This window comes from Myotis brandtii, unplaced genomic scaffold (genome assembly GCF_000412655.1).
Source record: "Myotis brandtii unplaced genomic scaffold, ASM41265v1 scaffold99, whole genome shotgun sequence".
NCBI lineage: Eukaryota > Metazoa > Chordata > Mammalia > Chiroptera > Vespertilionidae > Myotis > Myotis brandtii.
Window position 1 is genome coordinate 2,875,675 of NW_005372121.1, and position 27,995 is coordinate 2,903,669.

The following is a 27,995-nucleotide window of genomic DNA, read 5'->3' on the forward strand; positions in this document are numbered from 1 at the left end:
CCTCTCAATTCTTTGTGCCAGACAGGGCTGTGGGAGCGGAGTCGCCTGGGTCGGGGCAGCTGCCCCGGGGGCCGGGCGCCGATCTCTCCTACCCGGCTGTTCGGTGGCGTCTACCCCCCTGTTCTCCTCTATGCTCTTCGTTTGGTGTCCATTGTAGCTGCCCGGCCTCCTTCCAGGCGGCGCGGAGTAAACAAACACAACCCCGTGGGCCCCGCAGCGAGCTGGTCGCGCCCTGAACCCTTGCGGTGTGTCATCCCCGGAACCTGCATGACATCCCTCCCTCCGTGCACACGGTGTCACCTGGGCATTTCATCCCTGCGCCCCCCCCTCCGCCCCCCTTCCTGTTGTTCTTGCTCTTTGCCGAGAGGATTAGGTCAATGGCACCCCGGAGGCGCGGGATGTGCCTTGTCTCACCAGCTCGGTGCCTGGGAACCTCGCTGTCACCATACGTGGATGGTGTGTTGCAAGTGGTGAATATCCCCATCACGGATTGTTACACCTGTGGGCTTTCTGGTCCTTGCTGTTGCATTGCTCAGGATGACTTCTTCTGTCGAATGTTTTATTCCCCCGTTAAAAAAAACAAACAAACAAAAACATAAACGATCACTTCATCGGCCTACATCACAGGTGACCTGGGCCTTACGCAAGTTAATATTCTCCTGAAAACTTGGGAATCTGGGAGTTGGGCAGGAATGCAGAAGGGGGTCACACTAGTAAGCAGTTCTCCCGAGTGCAGGCAGATCTTAACAACCAAGGCCTAAGGTTATTATGGAAGAAGCTTCTAATTACACTATTTGTAGTCTTTCAGAATTGAGTGGTATTCATCAGGTATAAATATATAGGGTTTTTATTAGCATTTGTCTCGAATTTGTGAAATTCGTGCATACTAGGCTCCTTATATTTGCACATATGCAGCATTTTATGCCTTTTCATAAACACTGTTTTTACTACGTCACCTATTGTAAAAGTGATCTTAATTCACTTTTTGAATAGCTGCTCTGTTTCAATTGTGATTTTTATATTAGACAGAAAGGTAGATTTAAGAAGCTGTGATGTAGTGGTTAGTGGCTAGGAACTAAAACTTGAGCCAGACTGCCCGTTTGTACCCGTTTCACAAACTGTTAGCCGTGTAACTTTGGGCAAGTTACCTAACTTTTTACCTCAATTTCCAAATCTGTAAAAAGGAATATGTACCTTAAAAAAAAAAAAAAAAAGGAACCTCATAGGGTGGTTGTGAAAAAATACATTAAGAGAGTGCTTGGCACAGAACTCCTTTCTTTCCCCTCTTCCCAAGTAGGAAGGATTTATGATGGCTTGTTTGGGTTTTTGTTAAGTAATCTGATATGCTGAAGAAAGATGAACTCCTGCGGATTCATTAAGTAAACCATTAGGCTGTGAGTATGACGACGTATAGATTTTTACTTCCTATTGTGTATTTGAGGATCAGATAAGTATGTGAGGATCTGATGGTTAAAAATCAGCTTGGCATGCTGCTAAATCAAACTAATTTTTTTCATCATAGTTTTCTATATAGCTGTGCTAGAATGTTGTGAAGATCTTGGGAGTGCTACTTGGAAGACTATTATACAGTCTTAACAAATTAGAGTAGACAATATCTTCTACCATTTCTTATTTATCCCAGAGACTCAGAAACTGTACTATTGGCATCACTTTAGACAAAAAGATCAAATGTAGTGACAAAGTTCTGAGTTTAAGTTACAGAAAAGATTCTATTGTAAGACTTTTGGGCAAAAAGGTCTGTAATATCCACTGAGTTTCCTGTTGTTTGTTACTTCATGTTTTTTTGTTTAGAAAAGATTTTTATGTTTAATAGATTTAGTGGTGAATTGTAATTTGTACATTGGGGGGAATAACTGATATAGGTAAGTTCAGGGTTTTTAAAAAGTAGCTAATTCATTTGCTTTTTTCTAGTGTAGCATAATTTCAGATTCTGTATCCCATCAAAGTTGGAAGCAAGAGGACTATTTTGTCACATTTTCTTCTTGGACTCACTTTACAGGTCACTGAGAACCAGAAGTAAGCTACATATATTCATCGACATTATATTGGAAAATGTTTAATGATTGAGATTCTCAAATGAAAGTGATCTCAATCTAAATTGATGAAACATTTAAAAATAATAGTTACTTAATGCAATTATGTAAATTTTTAAGAACATGCAGTGAGTGCATACAGGTTAACAGAAAATGCCGCTCACTAGAAAGGTTGATTTAGAATCCTAGTACTGTACCATGAAATTTTAGAGTTCAAAAGAATTTTCAAATAGTAGTGTTTGTTTGGAATCCTCTTGCACAAATGCGGTTCTTATATAAAAGCAGAGTGTTGGCCCCAAAGCCCTATCACGTAAGTACCTCACTACCGTCACCCCTACATCCCATTGTCCTTTAAGCTATTTTTAGGACCTCAATCAAAAAATATTACTAGGTATACAACTTGCTGCTCTAAACCATGACACTCATTTTACAGATAAACAGGTTCAGTGAGGTTATGTGACTAGACCCAGGATCACTCATCAAGAGAGTAAAACCAGATGTAGACCAGTTCTTTTAATTCTCAGTTGAATATTCTTTCCACCTCACCATTGATAAAATAAGAATAAATTGTTCTGAAATACTTTAATCCTGAAATCTTTATATTAAATTGTATAACCTACTTAACATGACTTGCCCATGCTAGTGAGAGAATTATCCCAATTAATATTCTGCTTATGGAAAATATCTAGTTGAGTTTTGGAAAATTAAATGGCTTACTAATTCTTAGAACTTTTATCACCTGCATCTCAGTTAATTTCGTTGCACCCAACTGTCCCCGGCAATAAAATTCTGCCTTATCTTGGGCCAATGGGCTTAATTTCAGAAAAGAGAAAGTTTAGGACTATACAATCTGACTCCCTGGGGCCTTCTGAAGAAAGAAGAAACCCAGGAAGCAGGTCCTAAGTGAGAACTATCCCCAGAAGTTTAATGGAGGGCTTACAATAGGAGTGAAGCAAAGAGGGTATTACAGAAGGGCACTGTAGAGTTAAGATACAGAGACTTGCCAGACTTGATTAGTAATGTGCTGAGTGACTTTAAGCAAATGATTTATCTAAGGTCCCCTCCAACTTTCAGATTTTATTCTGTTAACCCTGTTTGCATTTTCACCAATATTTTCATAGTACTTGTATGAAGATACAAATTCAGTTTGTGAACTAACCTTTTTCTTTTCTTTTCTTTTTTCTTTTTTTTTTGCTCAATTCAGTTGATTTCTATTGACTAGCAATTTTTAAAATTCTTCTAAATTAAAACTTCTACAAGATTGAATGAGGCCTGAGGCTTACTGACTTGATCTAATATTTTTTTCTCAAAAAGGTTGTCTTAAGTTCTTAAATACTGGCTATATATATAGAAAAGGTAATTCCTGTAGTATTTGAGTGTTGATGTAGTACAAAGTAAAAATAGTATTTGTTAAATAACTTGAGAGTGTTCTAACCAAACTTTCAGTTTATATAATTTTGGATTGTGAGTTGCAACAGCTAGCATCTTGGTATTTGAGTGCAAAGATGGTAGTCCAGCCTCAAAACATTGGTTCTTCGCTTCCTCATTCTAAGACATTTGAGCTCATTCATTGAACTATATAAAGTTCTTTTCATTTGAGGGTTGATGAGTTGGTTTCTCTTATTAGTGGGTCCTGGTACTCTCAAAAGGCCTTCACTTTTTGTTAGGTTTCCTAGAAAAGTTATGAAATTTTCTGAAGATTTGTTCACATCAAAAGGGAATAAAAGGGGACATGCTGTAGTCTCTAGAACATAAACAGGAAGAGGGTAAGACCTTTATACTCTCAGGCTGCAGTAGGGGAGCAGTGAGAGTGAAGACTCCATGGCAGGATCTTCTGTATTACCAGCTTCGCATGGTCATGTCCCCATGGTCATGTTCCCTTGGCACTCTTATATAGCATTCCGTCTTTCTGGCTTCAAAGCCTTAGCAGATTGCACAAATGCTATACTTTCATTAAAGACAGCTTACGATACGTATAACTTATATGTGGTATAATGAACATTTATTTCATAATTCACAAAGGAAAATAGAAACTTTTTTAGGATTTGAACTTCAAGGAACAAGGAAGGTGTCAGTTCTGTTAAACCAGTAGTTCTCAACCTTCTGGCCCTTTAAATACAGTTCCTCATCTTGTGACCCCCAACCATAAAAATATTTTCATTTCTACTTCATAAGTGTAATTTTGCTACTGTTATGAATCATAATATAAATATCTGATATGCAGGATGGTCTTAGGTGACCCCTGTGAAAGGGTCGTTCGACCCCCAAAGGGGTCGCAACCCACAGGTTGAGAACCGCTGTAACCAATATCTTGATAGAATTCACTAGTTACAGTTTCAAGGGAAGATACTGATACTTTAAGTATAAATGGATAAGTAACTGTGTCTAGTTGGGAGAGATTATCCAAACCCATGTTTTCTGGGTCTGTTCTGTTCATTGTTGCTTAGTAGTTCGTTGTTGCTTTATTAAGGAGGGGAAAGGAATGAAAATAGATTACAGCTGACTCTTAAAAAACTTGGATTTGAATTGTGTGGATCCACTTATACGCAAATCTTTCTCAGTAAATATGTTTCCCTGGATTTCACATGTGTGGATTCAACCAGTGGATCCACGGTTTTGACTGTATGCATTTATTGATCTGTGCCATTTAATATACAGAACTTGAGCATCCAGGGATTTTGGTATCCATTGGGTTTTCTGGAACCAATCCCCCATGGATGCCATGGGACAACTGTAAAATTTTGGGGTAGTCAAAAATTATATACGGATTTTCAACTGCACGGGAGTTCTGCTACCCTAACCCTAGCATTGTTCAAGGGTCAACTGTACTTAAATCTGTTTTGCAGTGTGGAAATGACTTTGGTGAACTTTAAGTTAATTGTTAAAATGAGGTTTAAAAATGTGAATTCATGTAGTATCAGATTCCCTATTGTATAAAACTAGAATGGACTTTTCAGTTTCTTGTGTATCTTAATATGAGATTTTACATGTTGATGCCTCCATCAACAACCAGTAGATTAATGCATTTATGCCTGTGCTCAGTAAATGGTTTAATTGAGTGTTAGTACGAGTGTAGACTTGTCATGCCTAAAGTTGATATGATTGTTTTTTCCCCCAGAATCACCTTCCTCCCAAATTTCCGTTATTGGAAAATTGTACTTTCGGTTGATCAAATTAGAGGTCTGACATCTTTGATTCAGCCATTTCATTCATCCTTTATCATTGAGTCCTATCTCCTCTACATCTGAAATGTTTCAAATGTCCACAATTCTTCCCATTCTTTGTCCAGTATCACATCGTGTTTTACTTGAATACTAACTACTTGAAATTTCTCAAACTGTCAGGAAGAATCTTTAGCCCTGTTCTGCTTACTAACTTACTTACTTACATACTTAGCCTCACAATGCTTCCTAACTTGTTTCTATTTGGAGCCAATTTTGTGCTCATTCTTAGCCATAATGTTTATGCTGTCTGTTCAACTTACCCCAAACTTGATATTTTTTCAAAATCAAGCTCCCTCTTCCAAGAGGTCTTTCATAGATATTTTCATCCACTTTGATAATCCTACTCCTAAAATATTTTTTTCCTACCACTTATTTTGAAAAATAATAATTGCTCTCCTGGATAGTTGTAACGAAGTATAGGTATCATGCTTTACAGAATTTTGGCGTTAAGTGTAGCACCCAAAGATAATATAGAGTAAACACTCAGTAAGTATGTTATTTGAATGATTTTTGTTTATTGAGACTTCTCACCCACAATAATTTTTAATTAAGCATATTCCTGTAACAACTTATTAGTTAATTAGATAAACCTTTATATTTACAACAGATATATCAAATTAGGGGGGAAATAGACATGATTATAAAATAGAATTTTTTATAAGCCAATTACAGTATCATTATTTTCAGCTATTTATAATATTACTTTTTTTATTGTATCACAGATATACAGGATATTAATTACTAATCGATGAGACTTCTGGAAGTCCAGTGTATTACACAGGCATAATTAAGTACTATCATTTAACATATGAAACTAACATGTTAGTATATTTTAGTGTGATTTCAAAAATTGAAGTATAGAATTTCACCGTTTAGCAAGTCAGAAATGTATTTTGTGACTAGGCTCCAAACCAAATCATTATGAACCTCATAGATGTTAGTGAGCTTGGAGTGTTAGATTTTGAAATATTTTAAAGATTTTATTTTTCTGTGATACATATTTTTATATATAAAGCTAAAAGTTTTGTAGTTATATAAATATTTGGGTTTTACTATAGTCTTTATTTGTATTGAATGGTTTGGGCTTTTAATTTTTATTGACACAAATTATAATCCACAAATGGGGTAGTATCAGAGTATAAGAATCATACACCATCAATTGGGCTACTGGAAGTAGAGCTGGGAAATTCAAAGGAAGAAATATGAGAAGTAGCTGCCAGGTGACTCAACCAAAGCACAGGCTTTTACTTCATGTAACAAATCACTCCTTTCCAGGATAAAATTAAAGCTGAAACCTTGGTTTGTTACTTGTTCCTTAGCATCATCAAACATAACTGAATTCAGTCTTATCTGTAATATGTGGGAAAACTGACTCAAAAAACAGATGGTTTAGGTAGTTTATTTTTTTCTATTTCATGTTAGAATGTCTTGCCTGAAATGTAGGTATCTTTAGCATTAATTCTTCTCAGCATCCTAGATTCTTAGCAAATAATTCTTTATTATTATTTGGCTCTTTATTCATTTAGAAACAGACTTTCCTGAAATTAGTCACATTTAGATTATATATTGCTAGAAATATTGTTTGTGCGCTTTATTATGCTTAAACATGTAATTAAAGGCAGTACTTTTGTTTCAATAGCTTACAGCAATAAGACAACTTCTAAAAGTTTATACACACACACACACACACACACACACACACACACGATACAAACGTAGACTGCCTTTAGTTTCTTCAGTATATTGGTGGGGAGAATAAGTACACAGAAGGAATTATCAAAGAAGTCGTTTAGAATATAAGGAAATAAACGGAAGATGGGGAATGATAAACAAACAATGAAGAAAGTAAGAGAAAATTTAGAGGAAGAAATGGAAGAAAGGAAAGAGGGAAGGATTAAAGCAGCCTTTCCAGAACTCTCCATGTATTTCCATGAACAGTTCTTCGTATAAGAGTGTAATTTATCTATTGCATTTTTATTTTTGCTTTACCCCTTAAAGGGAAAAAAAGAAGCAAGACAAGGTGAGAAAGGAGTCCCAAACAGTATCTGGGATTTGGAATCACAAGAGGAAAGGGAAGAGAGTACAAATCTTCAGCATTTCAGACCTCAGATAATTCTTATGGCTACCACACTGGGGCAGCTATCTTTGGTTAATCTGAGAACTGCTCCTAAGGTCTGTTGTCCATTGTTCAGAGTACATGGCTTTGGTTGTTATTTAATATTTATTTATGGCACCTGTTTCTACTTCGACATTTGGGCACTCACTGTTAGCAACCGCTTAACCTTTTGAATTATTGCTTTGTGGCTTATAAAAAGAGACCAGGCAAGAGTGAAGGTGAACTGGTACAATGTAGTTACCATACTGGAAAAACAACTCAAAATAAATGCCTGTAGCTGAGGCCAAGAGGCAGTCAGGTTTTGGCTCTATCAACTTATATTTGAAAGACATGTAATTTTGAAAATTCTCCATCTGTCTTTTGTCTAGATTACCACATCTACTCCAGAGAAAGTTTGATAGAAAGTCCTATGTTCCACTTAAAAAGATTTGCAGAACATATTTGTAAATTATTCTTTAGTACATGAATTTCTCAAGTTAATGATTGCATTAAATTAATATTCTTACTTTGCAGGAAGTTGGTGAGCCATCTAAAGAAGAGAAGGCTGTAGCCAAATATCTTCGATTCAACTGTCCAACAAAGTCTACCAATATGATGGGTCATCGGGTTGATTATTTTATTGGTAGGATTATATCAGTGTATATATTAGTGTATATATCTTATGAAGATACCTAAATTTGGGATATGTAGATGTTTTAAAAGTGTTTTCCACGTGTGATTAGGGGAGCTGGGTGATGACAATTGATTGTCCTTTCCTTTTATGATTGAAACTATCAATAATAAGAAGATAAAAGGAAGTACTTTGTAATAACATTTCTTGGAAATTTTTAAAATAGAATTTATTTTCACTATTAATACTACCTTTTGTTCAGATAGTACATGTACTTAAAGATAATCCTTTTGTAAAACTCTGGAGTAGAATTCAGTGTGAAGCAAATCCTGTTGGAACCACCTTAGGAGCTTTGGATTTTCACATAATCCAACACCCTTATTGTAAGCTAATGTTATCTATAACATAGTCCCATAGCTTATAAACAGTAGTTGAGTTTGCCTCTGATCCATTAAGATTGAATTGCCATTATAGAAAAGAAATTTACTTGCCTTTCTTTAATATAATGATTAGTTTTTATATTCATTAAGAGTTTAGAAAAATTGATGTGCTATTCGCTTCAGAACTAATATATTTAGCTGCTTCTAGCAGTAGCTTGTTCAGAACTTCTTCCTCAGTGGGTTACAGTTAAAAGCATAATGACAGAATTTGTTACTGGGGGAGAGGAAGATTTTTGGTTTCTTTAGCCTTCATTTAATTGTAATTATTCGATGATTGATATTTATATTTATTTTGGATTCTTTGTTTAGAATATTTTCCCATTAATTTATCTTGCCTTAGTTAATGTTTTAAAATATAATTTATTTCCCAGCATTACTTTAAAAAGATGTTTACTGATATGCTTCACAAATTGAGGTTTTGAGGAACTATTTATCATGATCATGTCAGACTTAAATTTTCTATTGAATTTGATTTTATTTTCTGATGCCATTATGTTGAAATTTGCCTTAGAAAATATTATTTAGGTAGACATACATTTCTATGTATACTAAATGTAAAATAATAAATTTCTTCTTTAGCTTCAAAAGCAGTGGATTGCCTTTTGGATTCAAAGTGGGCAAAGGCCAAGAAAGGAGAGGAAGCTTTATTTACAACAAGGGAGTCTGTGGTTGACTACTGCAACAGGTAGTGTTTATTTCTTAGTGAAGGATAACTAAATAGTAACTTAGTAATATTCTCCATAGTTCTGAAGCTTCTTACCCATTTTCATCATTAAACGTAGTGATATTAAAACAGCTCAAACATAGCTGTTACATGCAAACTGGATTTCTTCAGTACCTCTGGAAGTACATTTATTTGGTTATACTATCATATTTTTATGATTTTTATTTGTGTTCTATTAACATTTGAACATTTGCCAGGCTGATTAAACCAAAGAGGTCAGCAATAAAAATCATACAACAGTGACCCTACAGTGAACAAAAAAGTCTTTCTTTTCTAGAGCAAATGGTTGGGGAGTCTTTTCTAAAATTTTGGCAGGGATTCCTAATAGACCTGTTGTTCCTGGGGATTTTGTTTGCTTGTTTGTTCTTTTAGTGCCTACACACTGACCTATTAGCCAGTACCCTTCCATATTTTGTTTAGTGATTGCTAATTTACTCCTTATAAAATCAAGGCAGCTGCAACATCTATTTTCTTGACTCCAAAATGAAGACTAGACAGTTCAGTAATCTACACTAATAAAAGAGAAAGATGCAAATTGACCATACCTTTGCAACACCCACCAGCCAATCAGACGTGAGTATGCAAATTAACCCAACAAAGATGACAGGTTAATTTGCATACACAGGTGCTGAGTGGCTGGGGGCAGGGCAGGACAACAACGCAGGCGTTCCTCACCGCTCCAGGCCTCTGGGCAGCGTGGGAAGGCGGAAAGGCGGCTCTGGCCAGCTGGAGCAAAGGCAGTGCTGGCAGCCAGGGGAAGTAAGGCCCATTCTTGCACGAATCTTCGTGCATCGGGCCTCTAGTGTATTCATGTTTTTCATAATAAGTACTCCTTTGGGAAAAATTTTTGATGGTGAGTGGTATATAAAAATCAGTTTCCTCTTGGAAATAAGTACGCTGTTTTTTCTTTTCAGTTTTTCCCTTTGGTTTAAATAGTTCAGCATATTTATTAAGATGTTGATGAACCAAGTTTTTTTTTTTATGACAGTAGGTGGGAATTTGACATTTTAGATTATTTTATATGTATGGTAGGGAGGTACACATAGCAATTTACTAGTATATTGTCTAAACACATTTAAAGTATCAGCCACATGAGGCTCCTCTGAGAAACCATTACTTCACAACCTTGTTTCTAAAGCTGTAAAGTTAAGGAATTATTAAAAATTTCTAAAATTGCCCTATCCAGTTTGGCTCAGTGGATAGAGCGTTGGACTGTGGACTGAAGGGTCCCAGATTCCAATTCCAGTCAAGGACACATGCCCGGGTTGTGGGCTCGATCCCAGTAGGAGGTGTGAAGGAGGCAGCCAATCAGTGATTCTCTCTCATCATTGATGTTTCTATCTCTCCCTCTCTCTTCCTCTCTGAAATCAATAAAAACGTTTAAAAAATTTTTTTCTTGAAATTTGTAGTTGTTAAAAACTAGAGTCACTAATGGACCTTTCAGAAGCAATACAATTTTCATTGTTGGAGCAGGGATGAGCTAACAGTGGTATAGTTGGTATTTTTCTTTACAGCCACTTGTATGTTTAGCACTCCAAAGTACAAATTTCCCTGCCCTGCCTCAAAATAGATTTTTTTTATATGTGATATAAAAACTAAGCAATGTAATAAACACAAAAACAGAGAATGCTATGTAAATTATCCAAAGTCACACAGCTAATTAAAGTATCAGAGCCAGAATTCTAAATGCAACAGTCGTACTCTATAGCCTCTGCTATATATATTTCAGAGAGGAAGAGAGAAGGAGAGAGATAGAAACATCAATGATGAGAGAGAATCATTGATCGGTTGCCCCCTCACACCCCTGCCATTGAAGATCGAGCCTGCAATCCTGGCATGTGCCCTGACCTGGAATTGAACTGTGACCTCCTGGTTCATAGGTCAACGTTCAGCCACTGAACCACACCAGTCTGGCCACAGTCCATGCTCTTAACCACTGCATGCTATACTGTCTCCAACAAAATGATGATGCATTTAATGAAGTAAAAATTAAGATGAAGGAATTCACCTGTCAATGCAGGTATCCTCTGCTTTCTGAAAGTTCGCAAAAGACCTACATTATTTTTTTAAATATATTTTTATTGATTTCGGAGAGGAAGGGAAAGGGAGAGAGAGATAGAAACATCCATGATGAGAGAGAATCATTGATTGGCTGCCTCCTTCACACCCCCTACTGGGGATCGAGCCCACAACCCAGGCATGTGCCCTGGACCGGAATTGAACCTGGGACCCTTCAGTCCAAAGGCCGATGCTCTATCCACTGAGCCAAACTGGCTAGGGCAAGACCTACATTATTACAGTAACAGCTTTATTTGTAAAAGCAAAAATCTTCTTCAGATTTCTTTAGGTTAACAAAAATAGGTACTAAAGTGAAGTGACATAAAGCAAATTTTTGAAAAGCAAGAGATACCCTTATTTTGCTTCCTTTCAGCTTACAAAAGGTTTCCTAGGAACTCTCTTACTTTCAAATAGCAGGGAAAATAGAACTATTTGAATATTAAATCTATAAGCCCAAATTTCTGAGGAGAGCAGCCAGCATTAAGCCACATCTGTTAGCTTTTTAGGAGTATTGATACCTTGTTATATGAAAAGCCCAAAAGACCTGAGTACAGAAAATGCCCTAGAGCTGTGGTTGGCAAACCGCGGCTCGCGAGCCAAATGCGGCTCTTTGGCCCCTTGACTGTGGCTCTTCCACAAAATACCACGTGTGGGCACTTCTTGGCCCATGCGCAGACATCGCTATTTTGTGGAAGAGCCGCATGTGGCTCGAGAGCCGCAGTTTGCCGACCATTGCCCTAGAGATACACTCATTTTTCATTGTGTATGTTATTCCCATTCATGTCAGGTTGTTTTTCCTTTCTGCACTAAAATGGGGACACATAACTACTTAAATTCTTCAAAGCCACTTCTAATACAACCATGGAGGCCTCATGGTGGCCAGCCCTCATGGATTCCTGCTTGCCTATAGACAAAAATACAAAAGGACACTTTTCCAGTCTCATTTTCTGAAGCTGCTAAGTGGGCTTAAGGGAGTCTGAAGACAAACAGAACAAGAAAGTGTAGGATAATAAACAAAACAAACATCTAAGATGTCCTAGTGCAGTGGTTCTTTGTGTCCTATTTCAAGCACGAACTCTTCAGCCTTTAATCTAGCACCATCCTAACTCTCCCAAATGACTGCATCGCCAACCCCCAGTCCAATAATCGCCTTCCAACTCCTGTTCATATGCCACACTCATTCTCTCTTCTAGTCTTTACTTAATCATAACCTGCCACTTTGCCCAAATGGTTCTCCCTCTCTCCTGTCTGCTTTTCAATATAAATATCTCTCAAGTTCCATCTCCACCATGTGATATTCCTCAGGTCCTCCAACCCACATTAATCTTTGTATCTAAAGTTCTACAGTATTTATAAAGCTGCTATCATATAGTTTAGCCCTTAACTATTTTAGAATTGTTGCACGTGTTAGTTTTTTTAACTTCTTGGCAGCTAAATCTGAAGGCAATTGTAGGACTGTTTTATACTTTATTGTTACTCGGTAGCACAATGTGGGCATTTAATGAAACCTCACCATTGTCACATAAGTGAAAGTCCTGAACACATATCTGGCATCTATAAATGTTTGTTAAGCCTAAAAAAAAAAATTAAGAGGTGAGGAAAGCAATTTAATAACTTGCTGCCTTTAATCAATTTATTTATTCAACAAATATCTATTATATGCCAGGCCCCGGAAATACAAAGATGACTGTGACTTGGTTCCTGCCTCCAAAGCACCTAATCTAGTCTGTTAAAGAAGATTCATGACTACTACAGTGCAGTGTGTTCTGTAAGGAAGACAGAGATGGGGAAACTTCAAGAATGGCTTCACAGGAAAAATGTGGCTTTTCAAATTTTGAAACATAGATAGCTGATTACCCAGCAAATGATAGGAGAAAGGACATTTGATCCTGGCAAAGGGCACAGAACAGGGAAGTAAGATAGGGAAATATGAATAGTTATGTGAAAGTGTCAGAGAGCTTTGTATAAGTGATTTGTACTATATGACGTACTTAAAGCTTAATTAATGGAGGCCCTGTTATTATTACAATAGTATATGTCATATCACTTTTGAGGCATAAAGTGAGTTGAAGTAGAAGTTCTCTGGAAACCTATCAAGGGATAAGTCAATGATTCTACTTATTACTAGTATTACTTATTACAGAATGGAATGATGTTAAAATTAGTGATTCATGAGACCAAATGTGTTTGTGTATGTGTATTCCATAACTATTAAAGAAATTCAAGATTTTGTTATAGCAGTAATGGCTAACATATATGTCAGGCACCATGCTTCTCATTTAGTCCTAGAAACCCCTATGAAATAGCTACCACATTTTTATGTGTTTTTTTTTTTTTATTTTATTTTAGAGAGAAGAAAGGAGAGGGAGAAATAGAAACATCAATGATGAGAGAGAATCGTTGATCGATCGGCTGCCTCCTGCATGCCCCCTACTGGGAATTGTGTCTGCAACCCAGGCATGTGCCCTGACCAGGAATCAAATGTGGCCTCCTGGTTGATGGGTTGATGCTCAACCACTGAGCCACACCAGCAGGGCTGAATGTGAACTTTTCAACAATTTGATTGGTTTACAGTCTATTTTCCTTTTATGGGGGTGGGGCTGTGCAGGAGTGGTGAGAGAGCTGATTTTCCTACTGGCTCTGTGCGCTTCTGTGTCTACTCGCTAAGGGAAAGATTTTTTTCTCTTAAAATCCTGTTTGATTTTTTAAATTATTTATTACTTTATTAAGAACAAATTTTTCCACTTAAAATGATATAGAAGAAAATCCAAATTAGTTATATAAAACACATTACCATTTGAGAATGTGTACTCAAGTATCTGTGTGTATATATATGTACTCTTCATATGTGGAAATCCATAATATGAACTGTAATATGAAATGCTGGTTTGTAACTAATATACAATGAATAGGATGCATTTTTGTTTTCATATTAAGTGGTAATTAATGTTCCTGATAGAAAATCTGGAAATCACATAAGTACAGAAGTAAATAAAATTAGAATATTTTCATTATAAATTTTTATAAGAAATTCTGAAGTAAAGTAAAATTTTGAAATCCCCCTTCATATTCAAATACCTACCACTACTCTTAAATCTCACTTTCTACCCATAAGTAGTTAATTATTAAGGGACTCATTTCAATTTTTTGTTGGTTTACATACATATGTATATGTGTAGCGGATATTAACAGTGGAGTCTTTGGGGGTATTTCAGACAGTTGCATGATTACTTGCTATATAGATCTTCTGAACAAGTGGAAGGCCAGGTGAGGGTGCCTAGAAGTTAGCTTTGTGGAGATGTCCATGGGGTGTACTAATGAGGCAGGAGAAAGAAGCCCAGCCAGGCAGGTAAAAACCAGTGCTCGGAGGGCAGAGCATAATGACCAGAAATAAGTGATCATTTGGCAGGAGAGGGGCATCCAGTTAACAGGTGGTATGATGTGCTTGAGCAGGCCCCTGAAGGTGGGTAATCACCATTAACAGGCACAGGTGGTGGCAGTGAGTTGTGTTTTGGTGATTGTACTTTATCAGGCAGAAGTGAAGACACAAATCAGAAACTCTGAAACTGGAACATAAGATTTGAAAAGATGGCTTTTAGGTGACAAATGTAAGGATTTTTCAGTGGGATTATAAGGTTAGAAATTTGAGACAACATTAAATAAAACAGAGTCTTGGTTACTCTTAATGAACGTAGAGAAAATTTCATAAGGATAATTCCAAACCTATACAATCTCGTATCTAAATTATATAGTTTAAAAAATGAAAATTAGATTGATACCTTTTATATACTCAGATTGGCTATGTAGTGTTTTTTTATGTTATTAGAGGTGGGGTTGATTTTTATTTTCCATGGCTTACTAATTGTAATTTCTCTGTGAGTTGCCAGTGTATGTCTTCCCTTGCTCACTTTATTCAGGTCTTGATATTTTTGCTTTTCAGTCTGTATCTTATAATTATCATACCTTTTTTTCTAAAGGCTTTTAAAGAAACAGTTTTTTCACCGAGCACTAAAAGTAATGAAAATGAAGTATGATAAAGACATTAAAAAAGAAAAAGAAAAAGGAAAAGCTGAAAGTGGAAAAGAAGAAGATAAAAAGAGCAAGAAAGAAAATCTAAAGGATGAAAAGACCAAAAAGGAAAAAGAGAAAAAAAAAGATGGTGAAAAGGAAGAATCCAAAAAGGTGATTTCAATTAAGATTAAGTAAAAATCAAAAGTCATTATGTGCACAGGATTCCTGGCATATGAGCAATCTTGAAATACTCTGTAACAACCATTTAAGATAAGCATATTCGGGTTTTTATAAATACCAGGGTTGAGAATTTTTATTTCTGTATCTCAAAGATTAAAATTTTGTTACTATATGAATGTCATTGTGCTTTTTGCTTGTTTGCTTGTTTGTAAGTGCTTTTTCTTCTATTTAACTTGTGTTTTAATAGGAGGAAGCTCCAGGAACTCCCAAAAAGAAGGAAACTAAGAAAAAATTCAAGCTTGAGCCACATGATGATCAAATTTTTCTGGATGGAAATGAGGTGAGAGTATCTAGCTGATAGGTATAAATCCAGTTTTCCATAGGAATATTTAGAATTATCTTTAATGCTCTCGCTAAGAAAACAATTTTGATAAATCTAACCAGGTAGATATAAAATTTACTCTTTTTAAAAATAAATTATTTCTCTGGCCCTGGCCAGTGTGGCTCAGTGTGTTGGAGCATCATTCCGTATACTAAAGGGTTTAATCACCAGTCAGGGCACGTAAGGAAGCAACCTATGGATGTTTTTCTCTCTCTCTCTCTTTCTTTCCGCCCCCCTCTTCTCTAAAATCAATAAAAAACATATTTTGAAAATCAATAATTTATCTGAATTAAGACATGAAATTTATGAAAAATCAGTCAGAATTAGGTTCAGCTGTGTATGAGTGATAGGAAACCTGAAATAACAGTTACTTAAAACAAAATAAATGCTTATTTCTCTGTCATTAAGGAAATCTGAAGGATAAGCACTACAGATAATGGCAGCTCCATGGTAGGTCTGAACTCTCCCTTCTATGTGAAGAATAATTCCCTCATGGTCCCAAATGACTGCCCGCCTTTATCTGCATCCAAAGGAGGGAAGGAGAATGAGGGACCTGCCTCCTCTTTAAGGACACCTCCCAGGAAGCTGGCAGTTTCCTTTCTTGGATTCCATTATCCAGAACCTGGTCACATGGTCATGCCTAGCTGCAGTAAAATCTTAGAAATATGCTTTTTGTACTGGGCAGCCGTTTGCCCAGCCAAAAATGCAGGATTTCCATTGCTATCAAAAGAAAAAGAGCAGAGTGGTTAATTTAGTCATTAAACCATTACAAAAGTATTAGTTATATACTGGCCATTGAATTGTTGTGAATTTTAAGATCTATCTCTTCTTCCTATGCCTAATACAAAAATAGTGTATGTAAAGTAGAAGTAGTGATTTCTGGGAGCTATGAGTTTGAAATTCTAGGAAAGCTTTTCAGAAAATATGTGCCCTAGGCTCATTTCGGACACAATTGCATGAGACTCTCATGTGTGTATGTGTGTGTGTCTTGTTCTGTAACGTGTCCCAGGGTGATTCTGATGTGAACCCATGCTTAAGAGCCACATAATTGAAGACCACACATCAAGCATTGGCTTTATGCCAAAATATTTTTATAGATGCTGGGAATAGCATGATACATATTCTCTTCTTAGATGCTCTTATTGTCTAGCAAACGTACAAACTTTTAAACATGGTACTGTGTGTTACAATGTGTTAAGTGTAATGATGTGAGAATACAGATTAGAGATGGTTAATTTAATCAAGAAGATAAGGAGTTCTGAAGATCCTAAACACTTGAGCTGAGCCTTGAAGGATGATTGGCACATTACCAGGTGCACCGGGAAGGTGTTATAGACCTGTTAGGCAAATGAATCAGTTTGAGCAAAACCATGGTGCTTGCATTCCTGAAAAGGCTAGATTTTATTCTGTAGAAAGATGTAGCAAAGAAGCAGGCTTTCAAATGTACAGAGGTGGGAAATGTCTTTAAAAATTTGTTTTTTTAGAATGCTAACTGGCAGAAGCGATGTCTGTGGATCTGATTTCCAGGGGAAATGTGCAGAGTTAAAGAAAAGAAGAATGGAACCTCCAGTGTTAAAAATAGAAACAAATCAAAAGACAGTACCAAAGAGTTGTGGTCAAAATAGAACCAGGAAATGGAAGGAGTATTGTTATTTATAGAAATTAAGAGATAAATCGAGGAGTTTTGTGGATGATAATTATGCAGCGTTTGATTGTTCTGAATGAAGTCAGTTTCTGTTCTATAAAGTAAATTAAGCTTTAAAGCAGTGGTTTCCAGTGTATGGGCTACAGACCTTCCCTGGGGAAGTAGGCAATGAAATTATTGCAGGGGGTCATAGCATCTTTATGTTCACTAAGCATAACCTTTTAATAATGGTTTTTCGTATCATCCATGGGAAAGAACAGGGTGGGGTTGAGAGCTGCCGGATCTGTAATAGAGCCTGGCTGGAAACTGTACTCTTTACCCAGACTGTTCTTCTCATGCCAGTGTACATAATTATATTAAAGACAAAAAGGTTGTAAATTTTTGGTCTTCAGGTTGAATAAGTAATAGTTTACACACATGAACAAATTGTTAAAAGCATGTAAATACGTAGAAATTTACTTAAGTGCATTACAGAATTTATAGTTTTTTAAACAGTTTTCTAACTGGAAACAAAATAAACCAAAATAATACTGAAGGAAAGGTATTTGAAATTTGTTTACCTTAAAAAGCAGTTCTCAAGTGTCAAGAGGTTGGAAATTACTCTTGTAGAAGATCTAAAACAGAATTGAGCTTACCTTCTAATGTGACCTTAAAACTTAAAGCACTGTGGTTTCTTGATTCCTCTAGGTATTTGTGTGGATCTATGACCCAGTTCACTTTAAAACCTTTGTCATGGGATTAATTCTTGGTAAGTACAATCTCTAAAATTTAGAAAGGAAAATAAAAATGCAGATGCCATAAAGAAAAATATTTAATATAAAATAGTTATGTTTTTAAAATATACATTAAAGTCAGAAGATAAAAGATAAAATGAGGAGAGTATTTGCAACACATTAAAGCAAAGATATTTAAGAGATTAACAACCTGGTAGAAAAATGGTAAAGATAGCTCACAGATAAAGAAATACAGTGACCAATAATCATGAATGATACTTAATCACACTCATAATAAATACAAAGTAAAGCAACAGTGATTAAGAGAATTACAGAGTTTGATAATATCTATTCTTAATGAAGTTAGTGTAACACTTGGGAAACACCAACACTCTCCAACAGTTGATGGCATGTCCCTTGTTTACGTTTTCATGGCGGGCAGTTTGGCAGTGCCTTTTCAGATTTTAAATGTGTATACACTGACCCAGCTATTCTACTTCTCAAAATTTATCCCATGGCTGTTCTTTTTTTTTTTTCTATCCTCATCCAAGGATGTATTTTTATTAATTTTTTTTTTAGGGAGAGAGACAGAGAGCAAGAGAAACATTGATGTGAAAGAGAGAGACATCAATCAGTTGTCTCCCATATGCATCCTGACCAGGGATCAAACCCACAACCTTTTGGTGTATGGGACAATGCTCCAAGCAACTAAGCCACTCAGCCAGGGGCCATGGCTGTTCTTAATACAGTTGCACAAAGAATTTATTCAGAAGTGTGCACTGACACTTATCTATTCTAATCCAAATCCCTCAGATTATATTTAGGAGGGTAATTAGCAACTGTGTTTCAAATTTTAAATATCTATACCTTTTGACCTAACAGTTACATCTCAACTAATTTATCTTGTGCTGTAATCAGTTGTGCAAATGTACATGTAGTTTGGTATTTGTTGAACTGTTGTGTATAATAGGATAAAACTGGTAATAATTCTTATTCTTCAGTAGAAAATTACTCTGAAGGAAAATGGTGAAACTGCCCACTAGAATACAATACAGCTTTTAAAGAATTAGGTAGAATGTACTGATAGATATCTAGAACTGATTAAATGAAAAAGAAATTGCAAAAGAGTAAGACTAGTATAAGCTTATTTATGTAGAAAAAAATTCTATGTAGCAAATTAATTTTATATAGGCTGTCTCTACTAATTAACTTCTGGGGAATGAACCAAGAATTTGATGAAGACCTCCCTTTATACCTTTTGCTTTGTTTTTATTTGTGTGGATTTTTAACCATGGGTATGTGTTATTCAGGGTGAGGGGCATGGGTGGGCAGGGAGAGAATGATTTAACAAGTAAAAAAAAAAGAGCAGTTAAACAAGCTTGATCAATAAGGTATCATAGGACCCCACTCAAAAAGTTGAAACTCAGATAATTCCAATACAAATATCTGATAGCTGTTGATCACTGACTAAGTACTAGTAATGTTGCTAATTATTTTATATGCATTATTTCATTTCATCCTTACAGCAACCTTTAAAAAATAGGAACAGACACGTATTAAATATAAAGTAATTTAGCCTCAACGGGGTTAAATAACTTGCCCAGGGTTACTTAGCTTATAAATGATATAGCAAGAATTTGAATTCTGATCTCTTTTGCTCTAAAGACCTAATAACCAGACTTCTAATTTCTTACAATTATTCATTGTGGTCCCACTGTACTTAAAAAAAACTAAAGTTACTTGTATACAGTTTCCCTACCTACCAAAAACCATCTGTATCAACACCTGAATGCACCTAAATATAAATAGTGATAGTTATGATTTGTATGTTATTTTTTATACTTGCCTGTAATTTTTACAATAAGCATATATGTTACCATGAAAAAAATCCAATAAATATTGTTTAACTTAAAATCTTAGTCTCTAAAGATTTTTTCACATAGGGTGGACAGGTCTAATACAATTTTTCACTTTGGGAAAGAAGTAGGAATTTTTCTTAGCTTACCACAAGGTGACCTTTTCAATTTGTATCTGTCAAAGTTCCACCCCAGAATCAGAATCTCTAGAGAGGATCTATTGAATCTTTTTTTGTTGTTGTTAGTTTTGTTGTTAGGTTGTTGTTTCTTTAAGCTCCCCTGTTCAGTAGACAGATATCTTATAGTCAAAAAATAAAGTAGACATTGCTGGAGAACAGTAGCAATTGATCATTTTAAGGAGCTAACAATTTCATATTTTTTGACAGCACTTTTTTTCTAACTATATGTAATTTATACTAGAAAAATCTTAACCTAATTTAGGAACAGTAGTTAAAATGTTAAACAGAATTATGGGAAATGGTTGATAATTGACCATATTTTACCTACAAAAATGGCAATTTTTAATATATCTTATATAATAAAAGGCTAATATGCAAATTGACCAAACGGCAGAATGACCGGATGCTATGATGCGCACTGACCACCAGAGGGGCAGATGCTCAATGCAGGAGCTGCCCCCTAGTGGTTAGTGCACTCCCACAGTGGGAGCGCCACTCAACCAGAAGCCGGGCTCACGGCTGGTGAGCGCAGCGCCAGTGGTGGGAGCCTCTCCCGCCTCTGCAGCAGTGTTAAGGATGTCCAACTGTTGGCGGGGAGCGGGCCTAAGCCAGCAGTCAGACATCCCCTGATGGCTCCTGGACTGCGAGAGCGCGCCATCCTGGCTGAGGGACCCCCCCCCAACGTGAGTGCATGAATTTTGTGCACAGGGCCTCTATTTTAATATATTTATGTTTCACTTTCCCCCCCTAGGAATATATTCACTGTTATATCATCCATGCCATTTAAAATTTTAATCTAAAAGTTATCTATGTAACTTTGTCATTTCTTATTCCAGTGATTGCAGTGATAGCAGCCACCCTCTTCCCTCTTTGGCCAGCAGAAATGAGAGTGGGTGTTTATTACCTCAGTGTGGGTGCAGGCTGTTTTGTAGCCAGCATTCTTCTCCTTGCTATTGGTAAGTATTGTTAATAGTAAAACTGACTTCAATAAGGTAGATATTGAGTATTTAGAACTATAGCCTGGAGCTTCAGTAATTAACATCACAATTAAAATTGGTAAATAAAAAAGTGTATGGACCTACTTTTTGGGTCATATCCCAAATCTGACTCAAACTTGAAGGAGTAGTATATATGCTTGATTAGATTTGATCTATTCTGAAGAAAAAAAAGATTTAATATGGCTTAATGTGCACATTGATAGGGTTTAAAAATTAGCTACTGCAAGGATGTTAATATTTTTATCATGATTGTTCTTTGTTAGACATAATATTTTCAGTAAAACATTTTTATATTTGACTTAAGCAAATGAAACATAGTAAATATTTAAATTCCTTGTATATATTTAATAAATGATTCTAAACAATTGACTTACCATTAGGAAAAATCAATTTGTATCCATGTGCCAAAATAAATTCTAGATTCATTAAGGAGTTTCAAAATGTTTTTTAAAAGTCAAACAAGAACACATAAGTAATTTTGTTTTACATTTCTGGATGTCTTTCATAGCTAAAAACAAAACGTTTAAAAGAGGATATTAAAAATAAGTGATTAATAAATACATGAAAAATGCTCATCACTAGTAATCAAACAATAATAAAATAATGAAGTGGGTTTTGTCTATTTAATTAGGAAGATTTTTTTGAAATGGAAGCACTCAATGCCAAGAAGGGTTTGACTGGAAGGAAATGTACCTAAATATAAATAGTGGTGATAGTTATGAATGATTTTAATGGTATTTTTTTACACTTGTCTGTATTTTTTACAATGAGCATGTTATTTACCATGAAAAAATTCAACAAATATTATTTTACTTAAAATCCTAGTCTTTGAAGATTTTCTGACATTGGGTGGGCAGGTCTAATTTAATTTTTCGCTTTGGAAAAGGAATTTTTCTTAGCTTATCCAAAGTTGTCTAGTGATTTTTTACTTATGTATAATTCCTTGAACCATCTAGAGCAGCGGTTCTCAACCTGTGGGTCGCAACCCCTTTGGCAGTCAAACGACCCTTTCACAGGGGTCGCCTAAGACCATCCTGCATATCAGATATTTACATTACGATTCATAACAGTAGCAACATTACAGTTATGAAGTAGCAACGAAAATAATTTTATGGTTGGGTCACAACATGAGGAACTGTATTTAAAGGGCCAGAAGGTTGAGAACCACTGATCTAGAGCAAGCATGTCAAACTCAAAGGCTAACACGAGCCAAATAAACAGAGTTTGACATGCTGGAGTTTATGTTAGCATGTGGTACTGATTTCTGATTATTTTTTTCCAACTGATAAATCAGCTTTCCACCAAGACGTATAGGAGTACTTCTGTATAAAAATTAAAAGCAACACCCACATTATTAACCTAGTACCTATTGTTAGAGGACATAATTTGACCAAGAATATCTGAAGTAAGTGCAAGTTATTCTGAGGTTCTATGATAATAATAGACTCTTACGTTTATAAAGCATTACTCCTACAGCCCTACGCAATTTCCTTCTGTATATGCCTTCATCCTAGACATCAAGGTATGTTCTGAGTTGGTGCCTCCATCCGTGGGCCCAGGAGCTCATCTAGTGTTTTCACTCAAGTGGGTTTACAGGCCTCTTTTTTCTATCCGATCTCTGACTGTGTGAAGCCTTTCCACCTGCCTTTCATTTTTTTCCTTCCTGTAGCTTAGTCACCTTGAGAAAATCCCCTGATGCTTTGCATGTAGCACAGCACATTTGTAGGCCAAGACATACTGTGAAGCAGGTAAATAGTGGTAGTGTATCAAGAATGAGAAGCCATAACTTTAATCTGACATTATATATAATCATATGGTGTCTTCTGGCACCATTCTCAAATGCTTGAAAATTGAGAAGCCCTTTGAAAATTTTCAGCAAAGGTTTAACTCCACTGAATAGAATTAACCCACTTGCTTATCATTTTATTTTTTTTAATCCTCACAGGAGGATATGGTTTTTTGTTTGTTTTAGAAAGAGAGACGAAGGGAGCGAGGCGGAGGGGGGCGGAGAGAAAGAAAAATATCAATGTGAGAGAGAAACATTGATCGGTTGCCTCCCGTATGAGCCCCCAAAACTGCAACCTGGTTACATGCCCTGACCGGGAATTGAACCGGGTGCATGAGATGATGCTCCAACCAATTGAGCCACACTGGCCAGGGCCACTTGCTTATCTTTTACTTAAACCACTGTTCACAATAATTTATGGTTTTATATTGTTTTGCATTTAAAATACTGTTTCTTGCCCGGCTGGTATGGCTCAATGGTTGAGTGTCTGCCTATGAACCAAGAGGTCACAGTTCAATTCCCAGTCAGGGCACATGCCTTGGTTGCGGGCTCGATCCCTAGTAGAGGACGTGCAGGAGGCAGCTGATCAATGATTCTCATCATTGATGCTTCTGTGTCTCCCATACTCTCTCTGAAATCAGTAAAAACATTTTTTTAAAAAAGATTATAAAATAATGTTTCTTTGGTGTATTTTCTATAATTTTTTATTTCAAATATACTATGGATTTAAATAGCATTGTGCATTAAATAATCTTGTGAAATTAAACCAGAAAATAAACCCAACATTTTGTTGTTTTAGAAAATACAATTCCAAACATACTTGCAAATAATTTTGACCTGTAGCCCACTTATAAACTGGATATTTCATTTATATTATTCTATGAACTATTATATATTGGTCAAAATTATATTTGGTGCTACTTTGAATATGTATTGTTAATATTGCCATTTAAAATAAGGCCTTCTGCAATTTTCTAAATGTGTCACTCTTAGTGTTAGAAACAGTATGGCAATATACACTGAGTGGCCAGATTATTATGACCAGCCATATTATTATGACCACCCCATCAGTACAATGAAGTGAATTAGTTATGCAAATAATAATAATAATAATAATAAAACCTTGAGAGTATTTGCTTAGGAAGTTTTCAATATTCAGTATTTTTGGAAGTGTCAATGAAGTACTACTGGGGTGGTCACAATAATCTGGCCACTCAGTGTATGTCACAGTGATTTTTCCATTAGTCTTCCCCTTTTGACCCTGGTAATTTAAGGTCACATAGAGAAAAACCATAAAACATGTTAGAATTCTGCCATGCCCGGTGTAGATATGGTGAGAACTTAGATTTTATTTGTGCCATTTCTATATTGCTTTTTCTTGGATTTGAGGGAAGATTTCATACTGTGAACCATCTGTCTTACAACCCTATAAAGCCTATCATAGCATCATAATTATATTTGGAGAAAAAATTGTGCAGCCTTCTTAAAAGATGTTCATTATTTTTTATTAGTGGAATTTATTCTTAAATCATAATTTCCAACATATTTGCCTTTTCTGTTTGTAGCACAGTCTTTTAGAATATTTATATTCTTTTATGAAAATAGAAATTACTGCCTAGCTGATTTGGCTCTGTGGATAGAGCATCAGCCTGCGGACTGAAGGGTCCCAGGTTTGATTCCAGTCAAGGGCACATGCTTGGGTTGCAGGCTCAATCCCCAGTAGGGGGTGTGCAGGAGGCAGCCGAACAATGATTCCCCCTCATCATTGATGTTTTTCTCTCTCTCTCTCTCCCCCTCTCCTTAATATCTGAAATCAATAAAAATATATTTTAAAAGAAAAGAAATTACCGCTGCATAAAAGTCAAGGCAGCTAAAACCATTTCCTTTTATTTATCCAAAGCAAAATAATGGAAGAAGCATACATGAGCTTCTTTTAGGCCTTATATGAAAACAGTGATATAATTGTCTGTAAAGAAAACAAAAAACCTAACATACTTGACTAGTCTATAACATTCATGTAATCATTATGACTTTTTTAAAAAGTAGGAAAGCCGTAACCGGTTTGGCTCAGTGGATAGAGCATCGGCCTGCGGACTGAAAGATCCCAGGTTCGATTCCAGTCAAGGGCATGTACCTTGGTTGCGGGCACATCCCCAGTAGGAGGTGTGCAGGAGGCAGCTGATCGATGTTTCTCTCTCATCGATGTTTCTAACTCTCTCTCTCTCTCCCTTCCTCTCTGTAAAAAATCAATAAAATATATATATTTTTAAAAAGGTAGGAAAATCACTCAGCTCTATGTAATTGGTAAATTAAGAGGAAACTAAATGTGTTTGTGATAACTCATTATGATAAACTTTAAAATTCTCTAATTCTTCTATTAACTAACCAGTTTTGTCATATATTGCTCTGGAGGTAACCATAAACCCTATTTGTTTTAGCGATCTGGCTTTCATTAGTATTATATTATTTCCTAATATTGAGAGAGGGTTTTGGTCCTTTAAAGAAGCAGAATTATTTAATTTTTTAAAAGTATAACTTCTAGGAAAATGTTCTCTTATTGTTCAAAAGTTTTCGCTTAAAAGACTTATCCTGTAGACAGAGTAGGCAGGTGGCCTTGAACCCAATGTTTTCATTTTCTAAAAAATCAGAAGTAATAATATGTATACATGTATATGGTAATGATTCTATGCGGGATTATATTTGTATTTATGCCAATATGGTCATAAAAGTATAATTTTTAAAAAATATATTTTATTGATTTCTTACAGAGAGGAAGGGAGAGAGATAGAGAGTTAGAAACATCGATGAGAGAGAAACATCGATCAGCCGCCTCCTGCACATCTCCTACTGGGGATGTGCCCGCAACCCAGGTACATGCCCTTGACCGGAATCGAACCTGGGACCCTTCAGTCCGCAGGCCGACGCTCTATCCACTGAGCCAAACCGGTTTCGGCATAAAAGTATAATTTTTAATTTTTTTATGGAGAATTGCTAAAGTACTTAGGGTCTAGGAAAGTCATCATGCAGCCCTGCGTTTTCCTTTTTAGAGACTTCTTAAGATACCTTCATTCCTTACTCGCATTTATTTTCTTTTTCTTATACGATGGTCTTGTCCATACTTAATGTGCAACTGATGGCTGTGCTTCTTGAACTATAACATAGCAAATTGCATAAATCATAAGTATCTATCTATGAAAAGCACCCAGCTGAAAAAGACATAGAAGTCACTTTTTGAATGGCATTGTAGCATTATGCCCTCAAGTTCAGAACAGAATGCTCTGTGCCTAGAATACTGTGATAGCTGCTAAACTAATCAGGATTTAATTGTTTAATTTAGGCTGCATGTAATGTGCAAATAATAACTCTGAATGTCTTCTCATTTTTTCTTAATAACTCTTCCCTGCTGTCAGAGTCAATGCTTGAATTATTTAATTAGACAAATTTTTCTCCCACAGCTCGTTGCATTCTGTTTCTCATCATTTGGCTCATAACTGGAGGAAGGCACCACTTTTGGTTCTTGCCAAATCTGACTGCTGATGTGGGCTTCATTGACTCCTTCAGGCCTCTGTACACACATGAATATAAAGGACCAAAAGCAGACTTAAAGAAAGATGAAAAGTCTGAAACCAAAAAGCAGCAGAAGTCTGACAGTGAGGAGAAGTCAGACAGTGAGAAAAAGGAAGATGAGGAGGGAAAAGTAGGACCAGGAAATCATGGAACAGAAGGCTCAGGTGGAGAACGGCATTCTGACACAGACAGTGACAGGAGGGAAGATGACCGATCCCAGCACAGTAGTGGAAATGGGAATGATTTTGAAATGATCACAAAAGAGGAATTGGAACAACAAACAGATGGTGATTGTGAAGAGGAGGAAGAAGATGACAATGATGGAGAAACAACTAAATCTTTACATGAAAAATCATAATCTGCCTAATTTGGGGACTAAAAAAAGTGCAAGAGGTTGGATTTCTATGTTGGCTGATCATCATAATGCATACCTGACATTTGTAGCATTCTTTAAGTCCACTTACTGAAATGTATTTGACATCCAGGGACTCTTCAGTCCTTCATTTCATAGAATATTATTGGTACAGTCAAAAGCCATTTATAAGTTTTATCTATTTGATAATTTTACAGTACATAGGTCTCATTAATTTTGATAGTTGTCAAAGGTGCACTTTCCACAATGACATTTAGATTAATGGCATTTTTGATAGTTGTATGGCTTTTTACTGTTAGACTAATCAAAATAATTAAATGGATAAAAAGAAACAACAAAATTTCAGATTATGTGCAGTTATGTAGCCATTTCACAGTTTCTTTGAGATGAAATGCTTAAACTCACTGTTTTTGACAGTTAACTTTTGTTGATTATAAAATTACATCAGGAAATTTCTAAGATTCTGAGTTAACAGGGTTCAAAAGCATTCTGTGGAAACAAGCCAACTAGTATACTGAAACAGCACTTGTAGTTTAGCTACAAATTCTCCTTTTCCAGCTGAGGAAATCCAAACTGGTTTGTACATCGGATTCAGAGGGGTGGTCATCTCCAACAGAGAAAGCAAGCGCGTTGAGTGGGAGGGGATGACTCTTCTTCCCATTTCCTTGTCGTAAAGTAAATGTATTCTGTATATAATTTACAAATAAACATTTTATTTTAATTGTTACTTATTATTTAGACATTTTCCTAACACTTAAATTTGTAAAATTAAGACCATTTAAGGGTATGTTTTTAGAGAAATGGAAGTTCCAATAACCCACAGAACATCTGTGATCTTTCTACAGCAGCTTCAAGTTTTGTGCCAACATTCCATGTATTTGAATGAGTTAAAACGATCCTATTAAATAAGAACAGACTTAAATTAGCTGTTTGTACGCCTTAATGTTCAGTTTGATTTATCTTAAATCTCTACATTCTGAAGTGGGTACTGTATTATCAGACCTGGAGGCACTGCTATGAAAGATAATTCACTGTTCTAAAATATCAATTTAAAATAAAGAGCATACAAGAAAACATAA

The 27,995-nt window shown here is 35.9% G+C and overlaps 1 protein-coding gene across 4 annotated transcripts; it reads left to right on the plus strand.

Moving 5' to 3' along the window:
• Positions 1-362: 362 nt before the first annotated feature.
• Positions 363-27,995, plus strand: SEC62 (SEC62 homolog, preprotein translocation factor). Of its 4 annotated transcripts, none has more exons than XM_014533582.1 (8): positions 363-470; positions 7,908-8,016; positions 9,024-9,129; positions 15,204-15,408; positions 15,665-15,757; positions 18,132-18,192; positions 21,029-21,148; positions 26,432-27,995. In XM_014533582.1, exons 1-8 carry the CDS (start codon positions 378-380, stop codon positions 26,899-26,901), a joined length of 1,257 nt encoding a protein of 418 aa, XP_014389068.1. In that variant the 5' UTR covers positions 363-377; the 3' UTR covers positions 26,902-27,995. The 4 variants fall into 4 exon arrangements, with proteins under 4 accessions (XP_014389068.1, XP_005886622.1, XP_014389069.1 ...); XM_005886560.2 differs by lacking the exon at positions 363-470 and adding an exon at positions 523-627; XM_014533583.1 differs by lacking the exon at positions 363-470 and adding an exon at positions 3,319-3,410.

What these genes read in the sequence shown, in the direction of transcription:
- SEC62 (XM_014533582.1), top strand. Translation starts at nt 378, where the DNA reads ATGGCACCCCGGAGGCGCGGGATGTGCCTTGTCTCACCAGCTCGGTGC. An exon ending in GTGGTTGACTACTGCAACAG is followed by an intron (nt 9,130 to 15,203) that starts GTAGTGTTTATT and finishes TTTTTTCTAAAG; the next exon opens with GCTTTTAAAGAAACAGTTTT. An exon ending in CATTCTTCTCCTTGCTATTG is followed by an intron (nt 21,149 to 26,431) that starts GTAAGTATTGTT and finishes TTTCTCCCACAG; the next exon opens with CTCGTTGCATTCTGTTTCTC.